At 57.9% G+C, this 15,966-nt stretch overlaps 1 protein-coding gene across 1 annotated transcript; it reads right to left on the bottom strand.

Moving 5' to 3' along the window:
* Positions 1-852: 852 nt before the first annotated feature.
* Positions 853-15,959, bottom strand: GNAI2 (G protein subunit alpha i2). Its single transcript, XM_064724333.1, has 9 exons — positions 15,778-15,959; positions 7,211-7,253; positions 6,889-7,030; positions 6,530-6,690; positions 3,979-4,107; positions 2,699-2,828; positions 2,310-2,463; positions 1,832-2,029; positions 853-1,749 (listed from the first exon to the last, which is right to left on the bottom strand). Exons 1-8 carry the CDS (start codon positions 15,893-15,895, stop codon positions 1,839-1,841), a joined length of 1,068 nt encoding a protein of 355 aa, XP_064580403.1. The 5' UTR covers positions 15,896-15,959; the 3' UTR covers positions 853-1,749; positions 1,832-1,838.
* Between the last annotated feature and the right edge of the window lie 7 nt (positions 15,960-15,966).

Here is a 15,966-nt window from a genome sequence, read left to right as displayed (position 1 = left end):
TGTATACTTTGGGGTGCTGCAGGTAACCCTCAGAGCTGTGGGGGACGGGGGTTGCCTTGGGTGCTGAGGGTCCCTGAGTACCCCTTGGAGCAGAGGGCTGTTTGGGGGTCCTGGGTGTCCCTAGGTACTTGAGGGATCCTGGGGTGTCCCTGGGTTCCCTTTAGAGCTGACAGGTGCTGGGGTTCCCAGATAACCCTTGGCATTGGGGAGACTGGGGGGTTTTGGGTGCCCCTTGGTGTTGGGAGTCCCTGGTACCCCTCGGAACTGAGGGGTGCTAGGGGTTCCCTTGGGTGCTGGGGGGTCCAGGTGCCCTCTGAAGCTCTGGGTGCAGGGGTGGTCCCTCGGGTGCTGCTGGGTGCCCCCCTGGAGCTGGGGGTGCTGGGAGTCTCCACAAAGTCCAGAGCTGGGGGTCCTTTGGGTATGGGGTGTCCATGGGTGATCCCCAGGACAGGGGGTTCCTGTGGGCTGCTGGGTGCAAGGAGCACTACATCGCCCTCTGGGCTGCAGATCATTGGGTGTTCCTGGGTCCTGGGTGGCCCCAGGGACTGATTGTGTGATACTGGGGCTCCCCTGTGCCACCATGTCACCACTGCAGAGCCAGGGGGTGGTCATGTGTTTGTTCCCCCACAGCCCCTCGGGGTAGGATTCAGCCCTGCAGCAGCATCCCAGCTACAACCCCAAGGGTCCCCCCACTGCCCTCACCTCTCACGAGCAGGGGCTTCTCCTGACCCCAGTGGGATGCCAACCCACCTTGTGCCCCTCTCCCACCCCTGGGGCCCACCCCAACCCTCCCACAGAGGTGAAGCCCCCTACCCACTCCCATGCCACACAGGGCATTTCAGTATATATAACGTTTCTCTCTTTTTTTTTTCCTTTCTACATTTTATTATTTCAAACGACGTGAACAGTTTGGTAAAACATCCTGTGGGAAAAGCGAGGCCGCAGGCACCGGCTGGAGGGTCCCCCTGGGCTGGGGGGACAGCGGGGGCCGCTCTGTACAGCGGGCTCTCCTCGCCCAACGCAACAGCTAGCCCTAAAAACTAGGCTTAGAAAGAGGGGGGGGATAGAGGCAGTGGGCAGCACCCCCTGCCCACCCTCCTGCCTGAGCTGCCCATCGGCATGGGGGCAGCAAGGCGGGGTGGGGTGCAGACCCTCCCCCCCAAAGGCACACGGTTGGGGGGTGGGCTGGCCACGGAGGATGCCACCACCACGTAGCACTTGATGCTTTTAAATAGTTTGGTAAAAAGGTTTGTTTAAAAAGTAACATGTGCCCAACCGGTGTGGTGTGGTTTTTTTTTTGCATGGTTTTGGGTTTGGTTTTGTTGTTTTTTCTTTTTTTTGTTTTTTTGGTTTTTTTTTTTTCCTTTTTTTCTTTCTTCTTTCTTTTCTGGTTACTAAAAGGAATGTCATCGGTCGTGTTTGTGGCTGGGTGGGCATCCCTGAGGGGACCCTGTGCCCCCCGTGCCAGCAACACTTGCAATGTAAACAGTGAGAGCACCAGGGCTCGGAGTGAATGAAATGGGGGCTGAAGGGTTGAGGGGGTACAAACCAAGATTAAAAACTTGTCTTCCCTGGAAGGGCAACGCCGGCGAGGAGGAGGACAATGGTGGGGGGCAAACACGGCCGGCAGGGGGTACGTGGGCCCTGCCACCATGCTGACACTCAAAAAGTCTCTTTACGTGGTGGGCGGAGGAATGAATCAGAAGAGAAGCAGGAGTGGGAGATGGTGTGGTCCTTCCTTTGCAGCTCCTAGGAGAGAGAGGTGGTGAGCAGGGGAGGGTCTGGGGAAGGGCAGCCTGCAGCTGAAGGATGGTCCATGACCACCACCCACCTGAGCCTCAGAAGAGACCACAGTCCTTCAGGTTGTTTTTGATGATGACGTCGGTGACGGCGTCAAAGACGAACTGCACGTTCTTGGTGTCCGTGGCACAGGTGAAGTGGGTGTAGATCTCCTTGGTGTCCTTTCTCTTGTTCAGGTCCTCAAACTTGCTCTGGATGTAGCTGGCTGCCTCATCATACTTGTTGGCCCCTGGGCAAGAAGAGACACTGGGCTGCCCCACAGTTGCCCCCAACCACCAAAGGGTTTGGGCTTGGCTTGGCCCTCCACAGCCACTGTCCTGTGGCCAAATTGAGGCTCCAAAGGCAGAATGACCCTCAGACAACCACCCTTCAGGACAGCTGCCCTTTGTGTTGGGCATCACTCCCCCCACATGTCCTGGGGCAACCCAAACACCCATCACACCCCACTTGCTGCCCCAACCCACTGCTCCTGCCAGGAGGGCAGGGGGCACAGAGGCTCCCAGTGGTACCTGTGTACTCAGGGAAGCAGATGGTGAGGGAGCTGTGCACAATCTTCTCCTCAAAGAGGTCCTTCTTGTTGAGGAAGAGGATGATGGACGTGTCTGTGAACCACTTGTTATTGCAGATGCTGTCAAACAGCTTCATGCTCTCATGCATCCGGTTCTGGCAGGGAAGATGGCAGCATGAGCCAGGCAGGGACCCGCAGGCAGCACCCACCCCACTGCTCCCCAAACTGCCCCCCCTCATGCTCCTGCCTGCCTGGGCAGGGGATGGCAATGGCCCTGCAAGGCTTGGGCCACCCTGGCCAGGGCACTGGTGGCCACCAGAGGAGGGGCTGCCACCCCAGCCCCCCACAGAGGGGACAGCTCATGGCACTGGTTCCATGCCCATGACTCACCATCTCCTCATCTTCAGCCAGCACCAGGTCATAGGCACTCAGGGCCACACAGAAGATGATGGCTGTCACCCCCTCGAAGCAGTGGATCCACTTCTTCCGCTCCGAGCGCTGGCCTCCCACGTCGAACATCCTGCAGCAGGGGGGTGACACGGGATGGATGGCAGCTCCCAGCCCCACCACCCTCACCCCATGCCCTGCCTCAGTGTCCCCAGCTGCTGCAGCAGGAGCAGCACTGGTGCAAGCAGAGCACAGTGCCTCTGCCCCAGGGATTTTGCCAGTACTGAGGATCTGCCCTGGCTCCTGCTGCCAGGACAGTGCCCAGGCTCATTTCCCAGCCAAAGCAAATCCCTGACGTCAGCTGGGGCAGGATCAGGCCACCTTTCCCAGGGGTTGTCAGTGTCATGGTCCCCAGAGACCTGCTCCAGAGCAGGGACAGCAGAGCTTTGCCAGAGACCTTGGACCAAGGGGAGCAAAGTCAGTGTGGGCTCAGCAGGACTGTGGCAGCAGCAGGGCTCAGGGATGATCCCGATGCACCATGTGCCTCTCCCTCCACGGGCAGCAGAGGATGCCCTGCCTCCATGGAGAAGAGCCCAGCAGCAGCATTCCACATCCACTGCCATGCCCAATGCCAACTGCTTGGCTGGAGGGAAGGCTTCCCCACTGGGACACACTGCATTCCCCCAGACCACCCTCACTGCCACCCCCAAAGTGCTGCCCTGGCAATGCACAACCAAGTGTCTCCATTCTACCAGGGGGGCATCGGGGTCCCTGTGAGCCCCCTGCATTCAGAGAGGACCCCAGCAGATCTTTCTGACATCAGCTCTGTTGCCATGGGACCAAATTCCCTGGGGATGTGCACAATGGCAGCTTTTTGCCTCCGAAACTGGAGCCCTTATTATTTCCCATGGGTTTTCAGTGGAAAGCAACCGCAGGGTGCCAGCAGGCAGCGCTGCCACTGCCTGACCCCGAGCCCCCAGCTCCTGCCCAGCGCCCTTCCTGTAGCGGAAGCAGCGTCACAGCAGCGGGAGGAGGGACGCCTTCCCCCTCCCCTCCTCGCCAGAGCCTGGATCCGCCCCCAGGCTCAGTTCTGTGAAGTGTTTTTGAGGCCGTTCCAGCTATTTCAGCGGTTTCCGCTCTCTGAGGCAGCAGTTCCCGCCATGAGCAAACCAGGAGGTGGGGAGAAGTGAGTGCACACAGTGTGTCCCATGCTCCACCTGAACAAGGGGAGGAAGGGGTTTTTTTGCTTTCAAAAAGGCAAAAGGGAAAGATGTCAGACATACTTGAAGTGCAGGTCCTTAAAGGTGAAGTGAGTCTCTACAATGCCCGTGGTCTTCACCCTGGTGCGCAGCACATCCTGCTGGGTGGGGATATAGTCAGCACGGGCTATCCTCTCCAGGTCGTTCAGGTAGCTGGGGACAAAGAGGAAAGGTGCTGTGGGAGCTGGACAGTGGGGCACAATCCACCCAGATCCCATGGGACATCCCCATCCCCTGTGCATCTCCCAGCATTGCTTAGTTGGGGTGGGCAGTGCCAAGCTGGGATGCACAGCAGAGTCCCCGTGTGCATCCCGGAGTAACCCCACATCCCTGCCAGACACAAGCAGGGCAGGACACCAGTGGCCAGGGACACACAGCACCGAGGGACTGGGGGCAGTGTGCTGGCGCTGGGAGCCAAGCAGAGGATGCAGCCAGGGCTGAGGGGCTCACCCCGTTTCCCTGGCCGTTTGCACGGGGGGAAATGGCAAGAGGAAAATATTCAGTGCTATGGCAACCAGCCGCAGTGCCGGCGGAAACAATTGATGGCGCCATGCCATTTATAGTCAAAAACACAAAGGGACGGCGTCCTGGGAGGAAGCAGGAGGTGGGAGGCTGGAGAGACAGGGAGCAGCGCCGTTGGGGGCTGCAGGAGTCCTGAGCCCCCCGGGAGCATCGCCCACCTTGCTGCCCGCACAGCCACAGGTGGTGGCTGGGTCCCCAGTGTGAAACACCCACCAGCACTGATGAGGGCTGCCAGGGGGATCAAGGCAGGTTTTGATTTCTCCAGCTCACATTGCTTTAATTGGGTTACTACAAACGGGCTCCTTTAAGCAAATTAGGCTTGTCTTAATTAAGGCATTTGTGGCCCTGTAATCTGGTGAAAGCCAGATTACAGCCCGCGAGGCCACAGGGATCCTTGGCTCCGACTGCAGCACGGCCACTCGCCAGCTGCTGGGAAACCCTGCAGCGTGTCAGGGCAAGGCCAGGGCTGGAGGTGCCCCAGGAGCCTGCTGTGGGTGTGAGGGTGGGGGACCTGCACGTTTCTGCTGCAGAGCAGCTCAAAAACAGCCGGAAACACACATGGCCTCTGGCTACGAAAAACAGGAAACACCACAGCAGGGCCCTGCGCAGCGCCACAGGCTCTTGGACATTGCACCAAGCCCCAGGGTGCTGCTGAGCACCACCCCGGCACTGTTGGAACTTCCAGAGGCAGAGGAGGACCGGGATGGGGGCTGCTGTGCTGCAGAGGGCTGGGGCACAGGTGGGCTGTGTGCTGGGTGGGCACAAGGCTCCTCATTCCCACACTGTCCTGCTCTAGCAGCACCGTGGGCACATCATCCCTGTGTGATGGGCAAAGGATTGGCCACTGCACAGGGATCTCCACGGGGCTGGAAAAAGGCTGGAGCAACAGCTTGAAGGTGCTCCTAATTAATGGTTGTCCAACCCCCACCATGTGCTAAACGCTGCATAATGGCACTGACAGCGACAGGCACTTGGCAGACACTGTGCAGATACACCTGCTCCAAATGTGTGTGCAAGCTCCCTGGCACCTGCTGGGTGTTCTGTGCTTCCAAACCAACACCCACTGCCAGGGAAATGCCAGGGCTGGCTGGGGAGTGATGGGGCTGAGCAGACAGGGGCTGGGGAAGGTGGGGTGTGACCATCAGGAGGAAGTGAAAGCTGCGGGTGCTGGGGGAAAGAGCTGACAGGAGCTTCTCCAGGTCTGGGGCTTGCCAGGAGCTTTCCTGCAGTCTCCTCCCCACAGTGACCTCAGTGCAAAAGAGAGACCTGACACTGCTATGCATGAGGGGACAGCTGGGGAATGGGATGGCAGCAAGTCCCAAGTGTGCAGGGATCCCAGGCAAGGCCAGGCTTGGTGGGGTGTTCCTGGCACACCATGAGCTCCCCCCACACTGCTTTACCATAATGGGTCTGGGTGGAGAGGGTAGGAGGGCACTGTGCAAACTGAACACAGACTCAGCTGTGTTGCTCTCTCCAGCAATGGTACATTAGGCAGATTAACTTTATTTATTAATCTCTTCAAAAATAAACCCAACCAGCTGCAGCAATCTACCTAAACACCAATTTGCTGGGTAATGCACAAGTATAATGCCAAGTCGTTCTGTATAAAAATAGTTAAAAGAAAAAGAGAAGCCTCTTGATCATCCTACTCATCCTCTTCAGACCTAGAGTGTCCCCAGGGCTTTCCTTGGAAATTTTTCTTGCCTTGACAGCCCATGAAGGGTGATGAGGATGGGCTGTGCTCATGAGTGGGCAGCCAGTGGAGAGCCTCTCCTGGGGAAGGGCAGAGGGGACAGAGCAGGGGCAGGAGGGGGATGCCCCAGGGCCCCCCTCCCAGGGTACACACACCCCGCCAGAGAAGGAAACAGCTTTCGAAACATCCGCCTTCCCAGTTCCGCTCGGGCTCAGCCCCAGCACCCTGCGGGAAGTGGCAGCACCAGCTCCTAAGCCTGGGGAGGGTGAACAGCAGCCCCTGGGGGAATTTTCTGCTGCTTCATAAAAGCACTGTTGCTCCCAGGGCTCAGCTGAGCTGGGCAGAGGAGGGGGCACTCACTAGGCAGCAGAGTCGTTCAGCTGGTACTCTCGGGAGCGGTTGAAGCAAGCCTGCACCCCGTTGTCAGCCCACAGTCTCCGGATGACGTTGGCCAGGTCCTCAGGCATGATGCCCTGCTCCTCAGCAGTGGAGGAGAGTGCAAACAGCTGCCGAGCATCATCCTGCAGGGATAAAACAGCTGAGCATTGGCACGGACTTACTGAAGCTCACTCACTCAAAGGATCTGATGGGAGCCCACCAGGGAACAGCAGGGCTTGGGCTGAGCCACCTTTAATCCTAGTCTCGTCTTGGACACATCTGTTTAAACCACTGAGAACCCCCCTCCCTGCCAGGCACAGTGGGAGAAGGAGGGCACCCACCGCTCTGGAGGAGTCTCCAAAGTCAATCTGCAGGTTCCCCATCGCCTTGATGATAGCCATAATGGACTGGATGGTGTTGCTGTAGACCACAGCTTTGTACTGCCGGCACTCCTCCTCTGAATAGCCATCCTCATGGATGATCCTGGGGCAGGGAAGAGACACAGGCAAGGTCAGCCCTTTGTGGGGTACCCCAGGATGCTGCTCCCCACCCATGCTCTGTGGCAACACCAACTGGGAGCTTTCCCTGTCAGGCACTGTTTTTGGAGCCCGTGGCCAATGCCTGAGCAGTGCCAGCCACAGTGACAGTGCAGGGACCACTCACTTCATCTGTTTGACGATGGTGCTCTTCCCAGATTCGCCAGCACCTGTGGAGAAATGAGAAGGGATGAGGTCCTGTGCAAAGCCAGGAACCCTTACCCTACTGGGACACCCGCCCAGCCCACAGAGGGAGTGCAGCAGGTGCTTCAGCCATTGGAGAGGCAGCATTAGCCAGAGCAGATGACTGGATCTACACTGGAAACGTCAGGACCCAAAAAAGAGGGAACAAAAGTAGGGCCTGGGGGGCCCTCCCAATAGGTCCCAAGGGAAGAAATGACACCTGCTCTGGGCCAGGAAAATGGCATCAACACACTAACATTTTCCCCACAATCCTAACATGCCACAACTGATGGGCAATTCTGGCTTTGGCTGAACCTGGGGACTCCCTGTGACGAGGGGACCAAGCCCTGTCTATCACCTATCTATCCCATCTCCAGGCAGAACCTGAGATGCCACATCCCCTCTGTGCTGAGGAACAACGGAGCACCAGCCCCAGCACATATCCACAGCTGGAGGCAGCAGCAGCCAGAATGCAGGGATGCCTGTGCCACAAAGTACAGGCAGGGAACTGGGGAATAAGTTGCCACCTCCAGCAGCAGCTCAAGCGATCCCAGCGGGCTCAGCCGCCCCCGGGCTGGTTCTTAAATAGTGAGCACTTCCCAGCCTGCCGGGTCCTGAGCCCCAGCCTGCTGTGGAGGCGGCTGCCAGCAGGGAGAGCCGGTGGCTTTTGGGGTCGTTTTGTTTTTCAGCATCCAATCGCAGGGTTCTGTGAGTTCAGCGAGACAGGGTGCCTAAGGTTCTCCTTCCCCCAACCCTGTCCCCTAGGGATGTCACCCCACGCAGGCAATGTGCAGCTCAGCTCAGCCCTCCCTCCACTGGCTGAGAGCAGGGAACAAGCAAAGTCACCCTGGCTGCAAGAAAGGGGAAGCCAAAAGAGGAAGCTGAAAGAGGCATGTCCCTTGTCCCCTCTCTGTGCAGGGAGTGTCACGAGATGGATGAGTGCCTGGCTTGTCTTGCCCCAGGACCCCCAGCAGGATGAAGCCCCTTTGGCTGGGGACAAGTGCGGTCCCTGCCTCCAGGTGCAAATCCCAGAGGATCTCCCAAGCAAAGTCCATCCCTGTGTCCTCTCACAGACCTTTTTGTGGGTCCCCAATGCTGCCCCTGGCCATGGAGCTGCCCTTACAGGGGGCCCCAAGCAGGATGGTGCCAGCATGGCCACAGAGGGGGCAGAGATTACAGAGGAGGTTAAAAAAAAATCAGAAAAAAAAGTAGCAGATTATGCTAAAATTAACTGGGAAAACCAGGGCCCATCATGCCAGCTGAGACATGGTGGCAGGGAACAAACTCCTTGTACCCATGTCACCAGCCTGAACACCACCAGGTGACAGACATGCACCCCCAGGGACACCACTGTAGGCAGCGCTCGGGGCATGGAGCGCCCTGATGCCGGGGCCATACTGAGGCTACAGGGATCCTGCATTTCCCACTGGAGCACCTTGCTCCGTGGTTCCCATGCTGTGTGTGCCAAGGGAGGGGCTCTGCTCAGCTCAGAGGGCAGTGCCCAGCACAGCAGGGGCTCTCAGCCCTGCTGACCCATCCTCCCCCAGGATGCTGACGCGGCACCAGGCACAGCCCGGCCAGCACTCGTGGTCAGTGCTGGCAGCTCCTGCCTGGAGCTGGGAGCAGGGGGAAGGACTCGGTGCAGCCCTTCAGTTTTTTCCATTAAATATCTCTCATTTCTAACACCATCCCATAGCACTGGGTCTGGTGGCCAGTGGCATTCACCCAATCCTTTCTCAGTGGGTGCCTGGACAGGGAAACTGTGGCAGGTGGCAAGCAAGAACCTGGATTATCAGCATCTCTGAGGTGAGGTGCCAGACAGCCATTCCCAGCTCCTCCTCTCTCTGACCCTGCCTGACATTTTCTCCCTGCCAGGAGGGAACAACCCTGCCGGGGCCTCCTGCTTTCCCCGGGCTGGGTGACAGTCACAGAGTGACCGTCACCAAGGCTGGCTATTTCCTTGCAAACTTCCTCCACATCTCCCGGCTCCTTCCCATCCCCCTGAGGAAGGCAGCCATGTTCCAAGTCAGCACCTCTGCCTCCCAGCACAGGAGACTGTACACTTGCAGTGAGCAGGAATTTCGATGTGAATTAACAGCCCCCCCCCCACGCGGGGGACCCTCCCCAGCCCCCTCCATGAGCGCGGCGGAGGGGAAGGATCTCCAATCCCCGGAAAGCCCCAGCTGCCGCCCATTCAGCCCCAAAACAATTCCTGGGCTGGATGCCAACTGCCAGTTCCCACCCTGCAGCCCAGCCCGGGCAGGATGAGGCAGTGTCAGAGGAGCTCTGGACTCCTGTGCCAGCATATCAGGGTGGGGTGGAGACCCCCCATTAGCATGGGCTGACCCCAGGGCTGTGCTTCCTCCAGCCCTGCCTCTCTGCAGGCAGCGCTTGTTCCCAGGGCAGCGCCTGGCAAAAACAGGACGAGAGCTCTCTCTTGGGCTCATTTCCTCCTTTCTTTGTTAAAAATAATCTCCAAAAATTTAAAATAAGCAAGCAGCTGCCTGGCTCCAGAACTCCCTGCTAATCCACTGGCAAAAACTTTATTGAGCCAACATACGTATTCTGCAGCCCATGATTTATGGTGCTTTCTGGGCAGCAGATATTTAGTGCAATATATGCACATACTTCTGGGCAGCACCTACATAATCCCTGTATTTTAGGAGCTGGCCAACGGTTTCAGGATCCACCTCACCCCCCACCACTGACAGGGGATTTTCCATTTTTCCACACGACACAATCCTTTCAAATATTCAGGCATAGATGGAAGCAACGCATAGCTGGAAAATTCTCATTATGGGGGAAAAGTTGAAATTCAATCCACCAGCAGGTCCAGAGCCATCGCCAGCACCCAGAGGCCCATCCCCTGCTGCTGTCCCGGCAAGCTTTCCCAACCTGGCAAACAGCAGCTATTATTTGAGCATGGATTTACAGATGGGTTTTAGCTCTGGACAAACCCACCAATCCCCTCCCCTGCAGGACAGACAGACAGCAGGACAGAGCGATGGCTGCAGAGCCCACCCCCCCTTGGCACCTGCGAGGTCCCCACCATCAAATGGGATGGACAAAGGGGTGTGTTAAAAGCAGAGTTACCCTAAAGACTCCAATAACAAAAAGAGATTCCCCTCGACATTTTCCTTCCTACCCAAAATAGATGGAAAATTGCTGTAAAAATAATCACATTTTTTTAAAACCCCACAGTGACACAGGCCGTTTTTCCCAAGGGCCATCCCATTCCAGCACAGGGCTGGCTGCTTCCCAGAAGGAGCCGTGCATCGTTGGCTGGTGGAATGCCACGTCCTCAGGCAGGACCTTGAAAAATTGGGGGGTGCAGAACCCCTGTCCAAGGCAGCTGATAGAGATGCAAAAAAAAAAAAACCCAACATAAAAATAAATAAAACAGAAATAAATTAGCAGCACGAAGGATGCTCAGGGCACACAGGGAGGAGGTGGGCTGGGGATGGTTTCCCAGAGGGAGCATGGAAAATGCACCCCCGGTGCCAACACGGGTTGCCGGTGTCCACAAGCTGGACAAAACTATCCTTGTGCTGGGCTTTTTCCAGGAATCCTGAAACTTTGCTGCTCTGTTTCTGCCCCTGCCATGGCCAGAGTGCTCCCTCTCCCCCTGCACCACTGCTGCCATGTGCCCTCAGGCCTGGGTGCCATTATCCCATCCACCCTGCCCTGACAGGATAGGGCCTCATCCTCTGCCACAGTCGGGATGCTGCTGGCACCCAAATCCCCCCGGCAGGGTTTTCCACACCCGAATCCCCCCGGCTGGGTTTTCCACACCCGAATCCCCCCGGCTGGGTTTTCCACACCCGAATCCCCCCGGCTGGGTTTTCCACCAGGGATGGAGGATTACTCAGCTCCCCTGGCTCCGGTGATTCAAGCAGTCTCCGGGCCGGAAAGCCGCGCTCCGGCCTGGAGCAGGAAACCCGGTGGCTGCGGAAAGGCCAGGCCAGCCCTGGCTGTCCCCTGCCTGGGGACACTGTGATCCCAGCCCTGGCAGGCTCAGACCAGGGGACACCATAAAGCTACACATATACATAGGTGAAGATAGATATACATATTTATATGTGCTTTAAATCAATGTATATGTTGCTCCATAAAAAAGTAAGATGGGTGGTGTGTGTATATATATATATATATACACACACACACAAAAGTTAAAATATAAAATGCATTTCCAATGTACATCTGTAAAAATATATGCTAAACATACACATATAAGCCTGCTGCTTCCCCTGGGCAAGGTCTAAGTGCTCATCTTGGAGCAGAGGGCAGCTGCCAGCCCCTAGGACATCACCAGTGGGGGCATTGTAGTGACCCATCCTAACCTATCCCAAGCTGATACACCAACTTCAGGGGTTGGATATCATATCCCTCTGGATTTAACAGCACTGAGTTCTTCCCTGGTCCCCCTCACTGTGACATCTCCTAGCCCATCACAAAAAACAGCATTAGGGCTCCCAGTGTCCCCACTGAAGGGAGAACCCAAGCCCTTCAACAGCCAGGACAGAGGAAGGAGTAGGGGCAGAAACAAGCCCCAAGACAGGACCAAGCACAGCAAAGCAGGCGGCTCACACAGAACCCAGGGCAATTCTGGAGCCACACAACCTCTGAAAGTCACAGCTGGTCCCTCCCTTCCTCTATTTTTATGCAAGCCCCAAAAAAAAAAAAAAAAAAAAAAAAAAAAAAAAAAGCTGCTTCCGAGCCCTGCCCAGCCACTGTCTGTCCCAGGCAGGATCTGGTACAGGCAGTTCCTACATGACGTACCCTGGTGCCACCACGCCAGCAAGGGCAGTGTCCTCATCCCAGGGTCTGCACAGACCCCTGGGGATGAACATCATCACCCTACCAGTGCCTTCTCAACCTCTAACACAGCTGGGAAATCCTTCACTTTCCTAATCCTCCAAAGATAAGAAATAAGGGGCTTTGAGCACAGCAATCACTTGTCTGCTGCCAATCCTCAATCCCCCTGGAGCATCCCAGCTCCCACAGCCAAGGAAGTGGCTTGGCCAGAACACTGCTGCCCAGCAGAAACAGCCACTGACTGCAGGGCTTTGTGTGCTAGGGATGGTGAGGAGCTGACCGTGGCACCAGGAGGTGCTGGAAGTATGGGGCAGATGCTCCAGGTGCTTTTAGATGTCAGTGATGGCTCCTTGCCCCTCCCAGCACCAAAACCGTGGGAGACTGGTGGTTTCCAGTAGCAGAAAGGGACACATTTTTTGTTTGGGGGGAATTGCTTTGCCTGGGGGATGTTGCTTCATCTGGGTCTTCTCTCCACCAGAGACTGGAGCTTCAAACTATCTGGCAGACACTCACTTTGCCAGACCAAACAGCACAGGAAAACCTGAAGGCATGGACAGGTGCCACAGCAGGAGCGGTGCTGTGTCCATGCCTGCAGAGCTGTGTGCCACTGGGGCGTCCTGGCTGTCCCCACTGCCCTGACAGTGTGCCACTGGGGCATCCTGGCTGTCCCCACTGCACTGACAGTGCGCCACTGAGTCGTCCTGGCTGTCCCCACTGCCCTGACAGTGTGACCATGCCTCCCCAGCTCAGCCACCACGGCAGAGGAAAGGCAGGAGGCGGTTCATGCCCACATACAGAGCACAGCACAGATCTGAGGCACCTGCAGCAGTCAGCCCCAAGCCTTCTCTGCTCCTACACTGCTGATGCCATCACCACACACCGAGACTGGTGCCTTCCACTCACATCCTGCCCTGCCTGGCTGTGGTGCTCAGCTCCAAAGCTCAGCTGTGGGACACCATGAGTTGACACCAAAAATATGCCACACTTGGAAGAGACATTCCCTCTTCATGCTGTGGTTGATGCAGCACAAAGGGTGAAGCTGTTTTTCTCTTTAGTTTTTGCCTCCCTTTTTCTGGAGGAGGTAGGAGGGCTGCAGCCCTCAAGGAGGACCCTGGAGCTCTGCCTTGCTGAGAGTGATGAGGAGCTGTGGTGCTCACCAAAAGGCACGTGAGGCCTCAGGTCTCCTCAAAGCTTCCCCTGACCATGGGGAAAAAAATAAACCATACAAAGGACGAGCAGCAGGGAGGTGGGAGCATCCCCCCAGCACTGGGTCCCACCTCACAGAGGGGACATGTCACAAGCCCCAGGTGTGCTGGCCACACCTGCCCAGCAGCTCCCTGCCAGCTCGGGAGGATTTTCCGGCCAAGGCTCAGCTCGGAAATGGGCAGTGCTGACCCAAGGCTGTGGTGCCATTGACACCTGAACAGCTGCAAGGAGAAGAAAAGGCCATTTTTTTAATGTACAAAAAGAGCCATTTTGCTCTATTTTTAGCTTTAGAAAGCAGCTGAGATCAGAAATGCCGCTCATAAACACTGGCCCCAGCAGAAGGGAGTGAGGACATCCTCTTCCTCCTCCTGCCTCCACTTCAGGACAGAGCAAGACCCAGGAAAGGGATGTCAGCCAGTCAGCCTACAGCAAAATCCTGCTCCTTGGTGACGCTCAGCACCAACAGGATGGGCCCTCCCTACCCAGGCACCCAGAGCTCACAGCACCAGGTGATACTGCCTGGACAGGCCCAGGAGCCTCCCAAGGCTGCAGGTGCCAAACCCCCTTGGCCAGCGACGTCCCCATTGCTCCCCATCAGGCCCTGGGCTGAGAGGAGCAGACCTGGCAGCAAAGCCAGCACGGGAGCAGCTCACAGCAAAGAGCCACCACGTGCTCCTCCACTATCCCACATATCCCACGGGATTCCACTCCCCCCACTCTCCCTTCCACAGGAAAAAAACGGGGCAGCGAGTGTGCCCAACCATGGAGCCCCCCAGACAGCACAGACCCCGTCCCAACGTCCCCAGGATGGGTTTTGTTGCCAGCACTGCTGGTGCCAAGGCAAAAAGAATCAAAATAAAACAAAACGCAAAAGAGCCGCACTCTGATAAAGGAGCATTTTGAGGCGTTAATTACGTATTTCTCAAGGCAGGCAGGGGTTGAGCAAATAAAGGCCTGCCGGATTTCAGCGTGACTTCCTGCTGCTGGCAGCTTCCTCTGCAGACAGCAGATGAGTCCAAAGACATTTTCTGTCAGGGTTCCCTCTGTCCCTGCCCCACGGTGCCACGGGAGCCTCGCAGCTCCCAGCTCGCACCTGGCGGGAGGCCCTCCCTGGGAATTTCGCAAAGGGAATAAAAAACCCAACTGGGAGTCATTAAGAGAAATAATGAATTAAAATAACGAAGTGCTGCCTTGCCCGCAGGCACAGGGCAGGGCTGTGAACGCCCATGGGAGCATCACCAGGGTGCTTTGAAGAGGAAAGCGGCCCGTTATCAGTACCCAAATCGAGTGTCCGTGAGGCAGAGAGCCCCTGGGCTGTGGGGGGCCCTGCCCGTGGCAGGCAATGGCCCAAGCCCCCCAAACTCCCACGGAGAGGGCAGGGTGATGGAGAGGCTCGGGCCTGTCCCAGGGCTCCAGTGGGGAAGGCACGGGGCAATGGGTGGCTCTCAGCCCCGTTACCTCCACTACAGCCAGAGGTCAGGGTAAGAGCAGCCCAGGGAGGAGTCCAGGGATCCTAGGCAGGTGGGACGGGGTGCCTGAGCTTGCAGGACCTTTGCTGGGAGGGGACATCCAACACGTGAGTGGGGATGCCCCCACCTTTGTCCCAAAGGGATGGACACTGACCAGCCGGGAGCACAGCACCATAGTGGGGTGGCAGCTAATTCTGGGGGGATCCCCACAGCCCAGGGTGGGGTGGCAGCCTCTCTGAGGGGCACCCAAGGCTTGCTGTAGGGCCAGCACCCCACTGCCAGGGGGATCCCCAAAGCCTGGAATGGGCCGGCATCTTGCTCACAGAGGGGTGGGGAAAGAACCCCAATGTGGAGGGGACCCAGAGTCTGTTGTGGGTACAGGGTGCCATTCCTGTGGGGGAACCCTGGGAGCTGGGATGGGGTCAACATCTCACTCCTGGGGGGAATCAGATGGGGTCAACATCCCAATCCTGGGGAGGAGGGCATCTGTGGAAACTGGGATAAGATCAATAACCCCCTCCTGGAGGAAATCCCTAGGATTTCGGATTGGATCAACATCTCACTCTTGGGGGGGAATGCCTGGGATGGGATCAACACCCAACTCCTGGGGGGGATCCCTGGGATCTGGGACGGGATCAACACCTCACTCGTAGGGGAGATTCCTCAGACCGGGGATGGGATCAACACTCGACTCCTGGGGGAAACCCTACGGCCTGCTGCTCCATCGGAGGGGGGGAACCCGGAAGCCTGGGGCGGGGCAGGCCCCAGTTCCCGGGGACATCCCCGCGGCCCGAGATGGAGCCCACAGCTCACCGTGGGGAGAGCCCGAAGCCTGGGCTGGGGCCAGCATCCCACAGACGGGGGATCCCCGGGGCGGGGCGGGGCACTCCGGGCGCTGGTACCCAGGATGGCCCCGGGGCAGCGGGGGGCGGAGGCGGCGAGGCCGCCCGGTTCCGGCCGGGCCGAGCCGGGCGACGCAGCCAAGATGGGGGGCCCGAGGGTGGGGCCCGGGGGGTCTTACCCAGCAGCAGCAGTTTCACCTCCCGCGCCGCCTTCTCGCCGTCCTCCCGCAGGTTCTTGTCGATCATGCGAGAGCGCTCGGCGGCCGCCTTGTCCTCGGCGCTCACGGTGCAGCCCATGGCGGCGGCGGCGGCGGCTGCTGCGCGCCCGCGGCTCTGCCGGCCCGGCCCGGCCCGCCCCGACAGGCCCC

The sequence above is a fragment of the Zonotrichia leucophrys genome, chromosome 12 (assembly GCF_028769735.1).
Source record: "Zonotrichia leucophrys gambelii isolate GWCS_2022_RI chromosome 12, RI_Zleu_2.0, whole genome shotgun sequence".
Lineage (NCBI taxonomy): Eukaryota > Metazoa > Chordata > Aves > Passeriformes > Passerellidae > Zonotrichia > Zonotrichia leucophrys.
This window is presented reverse-complemented; position numbering and strand designations above follow the sequence as displayed.